Raw genomic sequence first — 12180 nt, 5'->3', positions numbered from 1 at the left:
TTATAATTAATCTATAATTATAATTTTAATGTTATTCTAACTTGGTTTTGATTTAATTACTCACATGTCCTTAGTTAAATCCCTTATCTAATCCTTCTAATCCAATTACTTTATAATTTAGTCATTATGTATTAATTATTAACTTCTCTGATAATTTACTTTATGATTCTCTTTCTCTATTTTCATATTCATCTTGAAAATCTCTCAATTTATTTTTCCTCTTGGAAAAGCTTAATTTAAGATTTCGACCACAAAATTTAATTTTTTTCATTACCAACAAAAATTGAATCATTACAAATATCAAATTATAAATATATGAAGGTTTATCTTCATCCTATCCTGTTGTCAGGGACCAAACGTAATGAAGATTACTTTTGACATTATTATAGCAGTCAATCATAAATGGTCTGATGAGGTAGTTGTAACCAGAAACTATATGTATTCAATTTTAGGCTAAAATTTTATTCACATACATATATATAATTATTAATAAATTTATTAATTTAGTGTATTTCAACTGGTACAAACAAGGCATTATATATAAGTAAAAATCTATAATACAAATTTAAACCATTAACCACAAAAAATTAATTATCGAAATAGACATTTGCTACACTAATTCACTAGTGGCACCAACCCACATCCACCAATTATTGCAGCATGATTAGTAACTCATTGGAACTCAATGATAAAAGTAAAAAAGCTAAATTATTAATTTATCAATTAAAAAAATATTTTACTGGTGTCACTTGACACATTAGCGGCACAAAAAAATTCTTTTTATTTTAAAAAAATTAATCATGCCGCAATGATTGGGGAAAGCGGGAGTGGTGCCGCTAGTTGGTCAGGCGACACCAACGGATTACTATAGCAAATGCCTATTTTAGTAATTAATTTCTCCTATCCTACATTGGTAATTATTTATTTGTTTTATATTATTTAGGTAAAAAAAAGCTTTCCTCTCTATTTTTATTATATGATAAAAAAGGCATTTAAGTATTAAACAGTTGGAAATCAATTAAAACATTAATAAATATTAATTTTTTCATTATTTTTTGGTGATTTGACAAATCATGCAAATTCAAGAGCTAAAAAGATGAAAAAATAAATAAAAAAATAAACAACTTTATATTATGAAGGTGAAGGGCCAAATAATTCATTATGCTTAATCTTTTTTAGAATCAAAGATGAGGAGTGTAATTGCTTAGGATTGATCCCAAATTCTAATACCTATAACACAATATACTTGTCACTAGGCCAAAAGGTTACTATTGACTTATATTAAATTCTTATCTTTAATTTACAATTCATATCATATTATACAAAATTTTTAGTGTCATAAATAACATCTTAAATACATAACCACCCTTTAACCCTTGTTAGGTTTGGCACATGAGACTTTGGTTTGGTGATAAAGTTAAAGCTCACGGAAAATTGAATATAAATATGTTATTTAATAAATATTTAAAAATGATATTTTGTTAAAATAATAGTTATTTAAAACCTTGTTAATATAATTTAAACTCTTATATACATATTAGTAATTCTATTACACATGTATTTGTGTGAAAACCATTAAATAATAATTCGTATAATTTGAAACTATTAATAACACATATATAATATGTCAAGTTAATTTGTGACATATAACTCAAATAACAATATTATCTTATACTAAATTATGACACATTCACGATGTGAGAAAAAAAAATTCTATTATAAAATCCAATTAAATCTTAAAATTAATATATTTAAAGTTCAAAAGTCAACGTCATATTATTTTATTAAAAAATTGAAAAATTTGAAAAGATAAAAACACAGTCGAATTAATATTTATTATCCAGTTGACTATTTATTAAAGCTTCTATATAAGGAAGCAACATTAAAGAAAGAAATCAAATTCTGCTTTTAAACTCCTTCCCCATTTCATTGTTGGTCCAATAATAATGGAAATATGGTATGTTTGGGTTTTCATAATATCTTTTTTGAGTGTAAGTGTAGGCAACTGGATTTATAGGTGGAGAAACCCTAAATGCAAGGGCAAACTCCCTCCTGGTTCCATGGGATTCCCTCTTATAGGCGAGACCCTTAGCTTTTTTGCCACTTCCAACTCCATTGACATGCATCCTTTCATTAATGAAAGATTGAAAAGGTAATAAAATAACCCTTTAAATTCCGTTTCATCTGCGTAGGTCAGTGCATATCTCATTTTTTCAAATATGGTTTCAGATACGGTCCGTTGTTCGAGACAAACATAGCGGGTCGACCGGTGGCGGTGTCATCAGATCCCGAATTCAACTACTTCTTGCTGCAACAAGAAGGGAAACTCCTCGAACTCTATTACATGGATTCCTTTTCACAGATGGTACACCACGATAACATGAGTAACGTGGGTGGCTACTTCCACAGGTACCTACGGCGCTCCATTCTCTGTCATTTCGGACATGAGCCACTCAAACGTAAGCTGTTGTCTGAGTTTGAGGATGTAATAAACCATGAATTACATAAGTGGACCAATCTGCCAGAGGTCGATGTAAAACGCCAAACTGTTCCCGTAAGCAATTATAGCATATACATAACCAGATGATCCAAGAATGAAATATTGTAATAAAGATAAATATAGCTTGTTGGTTTGGCCGTTTGGGTATTTGCAGATGTTATTTGATTTAGCGTCACAGATCCTGATGAGCCATAAACCAGAAGAAAATTTAGGTGAAGATTTAAACAACATGTTGCAATCAATTATGACATTTCCTTTATATATCCCTGGGACCACTTTCTACAAATGTATACAGGTAAAAACATGCCATTAGATATGAATTTCATCATGAATCCTTCTAGGGTAAACACTAATGACTATATCTTTGACTGCAGAAGAAAAGAAAAGCAATAAAGCTGACAAGTAGGGTTGTAGAAGAGAGAATGAAGGGGTACTCTTGTGATAATTCAGCAGAAGGTTGCAATAAAAAGGGAGATTATTTGGATGAAATAGTAGGAGACATTGGGAAAGAAGCATTTTTGACGATGGAATTCGTGCCTTTCCTTCTGTTTGGGCTACTCCTTGCTACTGTCGAGACGATTTCACCCACTATCACTTTGGCCACCATGTATCTACTGGACAACCCATCGGCTTTGCAAGAATTAACAGTTTGTTCCTTCCTTTATATGATTTTAACTTACTATTATTGCTTTTAATTAAATTAATATATACTTAAGCATTTATATTTCCTTTTGCCAGGTGAATATTTTAGATAATTGGAGGGTTTATTTATATAATTTTTAATAATATAATCTGAGTTTTGGGGTTATGTTATATATTCGGATTTTATATGAGTGTACATGAATATATGCAATTTTTGTAGGTCTTAACTATAAAATTAGCCCCAATCAATATCGTTTTCCTCACTTAGTTATTTAGAGAGTTTTGTTTTTTTAAAAAAATGGTATCTTCAATTTCATCTTAATTTATTTGTACAACATTTGGTAAGAACATGTTATGTGTGTCACGTATGCTGTTCAATTTCATCTTAATTTATTTATACAACATTTGGTAAGAACATGTTATGTGTGTCACGTACTAATTGATTGAGATTGTATGTTGGGATAAAATGAGAAAAAATTTCTTTGAAAAAATTTGGATATTAGTATGGTAGTTTTTAAGAAATGAACCAGGAGGAGCATGAGAAAATTCTAAAGAACAGAGAAGATGCCAATTCTGGACTTGTATGGGAGGAATACAAATCCATGACGTTCACTCGTTACGTGAGTTAATTGATTGATTATGCTAACTTTTTTAATAAATAAATTTAGGCCATGTTTGTTCATGTTTTTTTTTTTTGCTATTTTCAGGTGATTAATGAAACACTTAGGTTAGAAAATCTTCTTCCAGGGATGTTGAGGAAAGTTATAGCTGACATTCACGTCGATGGTAGATAACTATATATATATATTAAGATAAACTATCAAAATAGTTACTTTTGTTTATCTCATATTGTATTTTAGCCATTAAGCCATTAATTTCCGTTAACAGTTTAATGATAAGTTGATATGACACGTTAAATAATCATTTCAAATAGAAAATTTAGGTTAAATTGTACAATTGGTTTACATATTTTTTCATTTTGAGTAATTTAATTTTTTTTATGTTCTTTCAACTTTCTTTTTTTTCTCTTCATTTTCCATTCTCTTCTACTTCTCCCTTCTCCACCTCTTTATCATAAAAGAAAAAAAAATTTGCTCAAAACAAAAAAAAGGGACCAATTGTATAATTTAACCTAAAATTTTCGTTTGAAATGATAATTTAATGTGCCACATTAGCTTACCGTTACATCGTTAACGGCAATTAACACTCAATGACTAAAATATTACAACACAATAACATAAGTGACTAAAATGTAACATGTGACAAACAAAAGTGACTATTTTGGTAGTTTACCCTATGTATTATTACCAATTTATTTGAATATATTATAAACAAGTGTGATTCATCTTTTAAATGATAAAACTAAAAATATAAATATTGTAGGATATACAATACCAAAAGGTTGGGTCCTATTGGTTATGCCCACAGCTCTTCATCTAAACCCTAATATATATGAAGATCCTCTTACCTTCAACCCTTCAAGATGGAAGGTATATTTATATTCTTTCCCATGGCTTAGATCTTAAATTAAACTTTGGGAGCCATTAATTATAATTTTTCATTTGTTATGATATTTTTAAAAATAATAAAATGAATAAAGAACATTGGGAGCAATGGAATGGCAAAGAACTTCATGTTAGTACAAAACTCCGGTAAGGAAAAAACTCGAACACACGATCGGAACTCGAAAAGAAAAAGAAGAAATAGGACAGGCTCCAAGGCGTGTATCAAGCCACTATCTTTAAGGTTATATTCGCCCCCACTTATCTTCAGTGTGCAAACGAGTTCCAAGCAAATTAACCTCGAGGATACAATGAAGCCAATGACTATTTGCGTTTTGCACTGACGAGAATAGTCCACTATGCACTGAGTAATGTATAACAAAAACTCAATTTCTACAAAGGATTTCTGCAGCAATACTTTATAGAATAATCTAATAATATTAGAAAATGAAGGAAGAGAAGAAATAATATTAGAATTTGTTGATATGATTTCCAAATGAAATCCCATTCCTATTTATAGGAATTTTCATGTCTCTTCATAGAGACATCTTTCAATAGGTGTCTTTATGAATAAATAAATAATAATAATTATTCATTTAATTTTGTAACTATTCAAATCATATTTTTTGAATAGTTATAATTCTTTTTTAAAAAATCAAATGATATAACTTTTGACCAATGACCAAAAGTTTTATCTTTTGATTAATTACACCCATTCATTTATAGTTATTGGGATACTATAAATATTTGAAAATATTCCAACAATCTCCCCCCATTTTCAAAATATTTAGATTTTGATATTCTTGGAAATCAATTTGCATAAATAAAGGCGTCTTACGATTGAACCTTCACTTAGTGAAAACATGTTAAAGTTAATCGAAATTGTATGGTAGACTAAGCTTTGAACCAACTATTCCATTTGATTAACTGAACACATCTCACACAATGATTTCAACATCAGTCAATGCATAGTATCTAGGGACACTATTATAGCCATGTGTCTATGTCCTCTTTTCATGAGTGCTGTCAGAGCCAAGCTCTTAAGCTCCTAGAAGCGGCCACACTTCCACTCACATAGGTAGATCCCATCAAAAGTGTTCCCGTAATTATAACACTCTAACATATTTATGTTATGGGTCCATTAAGAGTACATTACTCATCCTTCCCTTATCATTACGGGTACCTAGCACTTTAATCTTAGGATGGATTTATTTATAGTGCTAACAGTCACATACTAATGATGTACTTTGTCTCATTGAACTCAAGACTTGACGTTATACCAAGTGTTGAGTCGAGTTTCCACCATGGGTGACTCTAATTAATAGGCTTGAGTCCCATCCCTTTTGAGGTCCTTTTTACTGCATCTCTAGCAAGACTTTTTGTCAAAGGATCTGCCAAATTTTCACTTGACCTCACATAATTAATAGTGATCACTCCATCAGAGATTAATTGTCGGACATAACTATGTCTTAATCCAATGTGTCTAGACTTTCCATTATATACTTGGCTATATGCCTTTGCTAGAGTAGCCTCACTATCACAACGGACAGAAATAAGTGAAATTGGCTTAAGCCATAAAGGTACATCATAAAGCAAATTTCTTAACCATTCTGCTTCTTTAGATGCAGCGGCTAATGCAATAAATTCTGCTGCCATGGTGGAATCAGTAATACATGTTTGTTTCTTGGAACCCCAAGAAATGACTCCTCCACCAAGAATGAAGATCCACCCACTAGTAGATGCATGATCTTCCAAACTTGTAATCCAACTAGCATCCGAATACCCTTCTAAAACTGGAGGATATCCATTATAACACAATCCATAGTTAATAGTTTTCTTTAAGTACCTAAGTACTCTATTTAAAGCTTGCCAATGCAAACTACTTGGATTACTTGTGTATCTACTCAATTTTCCAATAGCATATGCAATATCTGGTCTTGTACAAGTCATTATGTACATAAGACAACCAATTAGACTTGCATATTTCAATTGATCAATTTTCCTACCAGTATTAGATACTAATTTTAATTGAGGATCCATGGGTGTAGATGCTGGTATACAGTTGAAAAGATCAAACTTTTGAAGCACATTTTCAATGTAATGTGATTGTGATAAAGCTATAGTGCTTTCATCTCGGGTTATTTTAATCCCAAGAATAACATCTGCTACACCCATATCCTTCATAGCAAAGTTGTTTGACAAGAATTTCTTTGTGTTTTCTATTTGTTCCAAATCCGTGCCAAAAATGAGCATGTCATCTACATATAAGAAAATTATAACACCCTTTCCATTATCAAATTTACTATATATGCACTTATCGGATTCATTTATTTTATAGCCATTAGCTAAAACAACCTTGTCAAACTTTTGGTGCCATTGTTTTGGTGCTTGTTTAAGCCCATATAAAGATTTAACAAGCTTACATACCTTATGCTCTTGTCCTGGAACAACAAATCCTTCCGGTTGCTCCATGTACACTTCCTCTTCCAATTCACCATTTAAAAATGCAGTTTTAACATCCATTTGGTGAACAACCAAATTATATATAGAGGTAAGTGATATTAATAGTCTAATTGTAGCAATTCTTGCTACTGGAGCATAGGTATCAAAGTAATCAATACCTTGTCTTTGTGTAAAACCTTTTGCTACCAACCTTGCTTTAAATTTATCAATGGTTCCATCGACCTTCATTTTCTTTTTGAAGATCCATTTACAACCTATTGGTTTGGAACCTGGTGGAAGATCAACTAAGATCCAAGTTTGATTTCCCATTATTGAATCCATTTCATCATTTATTGCTTCTTTCCAAAAAGCAGAGTCTTGAGATTTCACTGCTTCTTCAAATGTAATAGGATCAGATTCGGTATTATAACAATAAGGTATCTTATTGCATATACTTTCACCTTTTCTTTCTACAAGAAACATAATGAAATCTGGTCCAAAATCTTTGACCTTTTTAATCCTCTTACTTCTTAATTCTTGACAAGATTCATCATTATTATCAATTTGTTTCAATGGAATCTCATTCTCATTTGAAGAATGAATCAATTGTTGTGGTTGTAATTGTCTTGATATAGAATTAAATCTATTTTCATCAAAAATAGCATCTCTTGATTCAATAACCGTATTAATTGAAATTGAATCATTTGGTTCAATTACTATGAACCTATATGCCTTGCTATTATGTGCATAACCTATAAATATGCATTCAATTCCTCTTTCACCTAACCTTTTACGTTTAGGTGTTGGAACTTTTAGAATAGCTCTACAACCCCAAACCTTTAAATAATTAAGGTTTGGTTTCCTTTTCTTCCATTGTTCATAGGGGGTTATTTTAGTTTCCTTATTAGGAACTCTATTCAATATATGACAAGCTGTTAGAACAGCTTCTCCCTAAAAACCCTGTCCAAGACCTGAATATGATAACATTGAATTTACCATTTCAATCAAGACTCTATTTTTCCTTTCAGCTACACCATTTTGTTGTGGTGTGTAAGGGGCTGAAACTTGATGGACAATTCCAGTGAGTTCAAAATAACTTGGATTATAGTATTCTCCACCTCTATCTGATCTTAAGCACTTGATAAATGATTCACACTGAAGTTCAACTTCAGATTTATAAACTTTAAATTTATCAAGCGCTTCATCTTTTGAATGCAATAAATATACATAACAATATCTAGAACAATCATCAATAAAAGTAACAAAATATTTCTTTCCACCTAATGTAGGAGTATTATGCAAGTCACATAAATCACTATGTATCAAATCAAGCAATTTTGTTTTCCTTTTAACCTTAGGGAAAGGATTTCTTGTAATTTTAGTCAACATACAGGTATTGCATTTTTCAATATTATTATTAAAAACAGGAATTAAATCTAATTTATACATGTCATTCAATTTTCTATAATTCAAATGACCTAATCTATAATGCCACAAACAAAATGATTCAACCATATAAGCAGAAATAGTATTTTTATTCTTATTAATAATATTAAGTTTGAACATGCTTTCATACATATACCCTTTTTCCCACAAAAATTCCTCCCTTAGACAAAATAAACTTATCTGCCTCAAAAACAAGTTTGAAACCAAACTTATTCAACAGACTTCCAGACACTAAATTTTTCCTAACTTCTGGTACATAATATACATCATTTAAGGTTAAAACCTTTCCAGAAGTGAATTGTAGTTCAACAGACCCTTTGCCTTTAATTGTTGCGGTGGAAGAATTTCCTATGTACAAGACATTGTCATTTTCACATTGTGTGAACTTTGTGAACATGCTTTTGTCTTTGCACACATGTTTGGTTGCTCCGGTATCAATCCACCATGTATTATCATCTTGTGCTATATTAATTTCAGATATCATTGCAACGAACTTTTCGTTATTATCAGCCTTAGAAGATGATTTCTTCTTTAAAAATCGACATTCATTCTTGAAATGTCCCGGCTTTCCACAATGATAGCATGAGCCCTTTTGTTTCTTTTTGAACTTAGGTGCTCTATCAGCCAGATTGAACTTTCTTTTGAATGGTTTAGTAGTCTGTACTTCCTCCGTAACATGTACTTTGGCATTTTCAGAATTTAGGTTCTGATCTTGTTTTCGATACTCTTCTTCAATACGAAGATGATTTGCCAAAGCCTCAAGAGATATTTCCTCTTTCTTATGTTTTAGACTTCTTTTAAAGTCTTTCCAAGATGGAGGAAGTTTGTCTATTATAGAGGATACCACAATCATTTCATCCATTTTCATATCATATTGCTTAAATTGATTCAGCATCTTTTCAATATCATGAAATTGTTCCATAACAGAACGACCATCAACCATTTGATAATTATTGAAACGACTGACAAGAAATTTCTTACTTGTAACATCTTCGGTCATGTATCTTGCCTCCAATTTGTCCCATAATTCTTTAGCGGTGACGTCGTTTTGGTAGGTGTCGAACAAACCATCAGATAAACCATTCAATATGTGGCCCATGCACATGTAATCAGCATTGTCCCATTTTTGTCTTTCTCGGGTTGCAGCAATAGATTCGTTTTCATTCTCTTCAGGTCTTGGAGTATCCAAAACATAAGCAATCTTCAAAGTTGATAACAAAAAGTGCATATTTTTCTGCCATCGTTGAAAATTGCCACCATCAAAACGATCAAGTTTAACAAAGTTGGAAGCCAACTCCCTTAGTGTTCCACTTTCATGTGTTGTGGTAGTCATCATGAAATATAACCTTAAAATTGTTAGTACAAAACTCCGGTAAGGAAAAAACTCGAACACACGATCGGAACTCGAAAAGAAAAAGAAGAAATAGGACAGGCTCCAAGGCGTGTATCAAGCCACTATCTTTAAGGTTATATTCGCCCCCACTTATCTTCAGTGTGCAAACGAGTTCCAAGCAAATTAACCTCGAGGATACAATGAAGCCAATGACTATTTGCGTTTTGCACTGACGAGAATAGTCCACTATGCACTGAGTAATGTATAACAAAAACTCAATTTCTACAAAGGATTTCTGCAGCAATACTTTATAGAATAATCTAATAATATTAGAAAATGAAGGAAGAGAAGAAATAATATTAGAATTTGTTGATATGATTTCCAAATGAAATCCCATTCCTATTTATAGGAATTTTCATGTCTCTTCATAGAGACATCTTTCAATAGGTGTCTTTATGAATAAATAAATAATAATAATTATTCATTTAATTTTGTAACTATTCAAATCATATTTTTTGAATAGTTATAATTCTTTTTTAAAAATCAAATGATATAACTTTTGACCAATGACCAAAAGTTTTATCTTTTGATTAATTACACCCATTCATTTATAGTTATTGGGATACTATAAATATTTGAAAATATTCCAAACACTTCATACCGTTTGGAGGAGGGAATAGGCCGTGTACTGGTGCAGAGTTCAGCAAGGTTCTAGTGGCTGTCTTTTTACATGTCTGGGTCACCAAATTCAGGTATGTTTTTTCATTATTTTGTATATATATTTTAATAATTTAACCCAAAGAATCTAAGCCAAAAATGTTTTGCAAATTTTATTCAACAGGTTCACAAAAATCAAGGGTGGGAACATGGTTCGTTCACCCATTCTGGAATTTACAGATGGTTTCTACGTTAATGTTTCAGAAAAACATTGTTAAATATATATATATATGTGAGTTCAATGCTAATGTTTTGATTTTATTCATAACATTATGCTAAATTATATATTAATAAATATTAGTAATAGTTTCAGTTTACAAGTGCCCATATGTATGTTCCAACATGTTCTTATTATTGTACTATATTTATAGATCATGAATGTATCCATTCTGTGTTGTGAACATGTTCACCATCATCTTTTATTAATACCAATGACTCAATATATAACAACATATTCCTCTTAAACTTCATTTGAAGATGGCCTTGAAAGTGCCAAAGTAAAATTTTCATGGATAAAAAATATATATCAATTTTTTAATTTAGTGATTTTGTGATATTTAATTAACAATATTTGACTTTAAAATGTTATTGATAATTGTGTCGTGTTTTTGAAAAGAAGAGTGAGAAAAACTTTAAATTTATCAAATCTTAATATATCTCGACTTTATAAGAGTGATTTTGTTTTTAAAAATCAAGTTTGGGGAATGGGATGAATCAGCTTTTCCTTTAAAATTGTATTGATACTTGATACCATCTTTTATTATTATTATTTAACTTTTGAATAAAAGTTTGAGATTTAGCAAAAAATAAAAAAATAAAATGCCGCTATATATTTGTGTGAGAGTTTGGGCATAGATTTAGTGGCATTTGCAAGTACAACCATTGTTAAATACTTGAGTACTCAATTCAATAACAATATTCACATATGTTTGATTCAAAAAAAATTCGAGTTTGAAAATTTTTTTTAAGAGGGCAGAGTTGTAACGCTCCAACAATTTAAGTTTTGATTTACATGTTGTTGTGTGAAGAAGTTTAAATTAAATTTAGACACTAAAAAATAAATCTAGTTAGTTAGGGATATGATTTGTATGTTTTGAAAATAAACTAGTTATTTTATTCTTTTATCTTTATTTTTCTCTTTCCCTCAACTTTCCCACGTTCAATTTGTGGGTTTTTTTTTTCCCTGCCTCTATTTTCACGTCTGTTCTTCATTCTCTACTCTTTGGTTCTCTTTTATTTTTCTTGGTTGCAATCATTGCTCTCTTGCATTCTTGTCAATACTGGTTGGATTCCTTTGTTTCGGTTTTAGGCTTAAATAGTTAGAGGTAAGATTCCATCATCTGCAACTATGATCTTTTGTGGAATTGATGTGGGCAATTGGGAATTATGGAATTGTGATAGTGTAGTGCAAAATTGGTATCCTTGCAATATCTTATTAATCCGCTATGTTTTTAGGAGAGGATCAAGAGGGAAGAAGCGTTTCTTCAGTGGTTTAAGGGCGTATGTTGCTGTTGCGTGCTTGGGTAGGCGTTTAGTTTTGTTTTGGGGCTGTGCAGCTTCGTTTGTAGGTTTGTTTAGTAGTTTTTGGATGAATCGAA

The 12180-nt window shown here is 30.8% G+C and overlaps 1 protein-coding gene across 1 annotated transcript; it reads left to right on the top strand.

Moving 5' to 3' along the window:
- The first annotated feature begins 1887 nt into the window (after positions 1-1887).
- Positions 1888-6235, top strand: LOC121203238 (cytochrome P450 87A3). Its single transcript, XM_041078037.1, has 9 exons — positions 1888-2152; positions 2230-2554; positions 2655-2795; positions 2875-3192; positions 3661-3762; positions 3850-3928; positions 4526-4632; positions 4743-4885; positions 6169-6235. The coding sequence occupies exons 1-9, from the start codon at positions 1947-1949 to the stop codon at positions 6233-6235; spliced, it is 1488 nt and encodes a 495-aa protein (XP_040933971.1). The 5' UTR covers positions 1888-1946.
- The last annotated feature ends 5945 nt before the right edge of the window (positions 6236-12180 follow it).

The sequence above is a fragment of the Gossypium hirsutum genome, chromosome A01 (genome assembly GCF_007990345.1).
Source record: "Gossypium hirsutum isolate 1008001.06 chromosome A01, Gossypium_hirsutum_v2.1, whole genome shotgun sequence".
NCBI lineage: Eukaryota > Viridiplantae > Streptophyta > Magnoliopsida > Malvales > Malvaceae > Gossypium > Gossypium hirsutum.
This window is presented reverse-complemented; position numbering and strand designations above follow the sequence as displayed.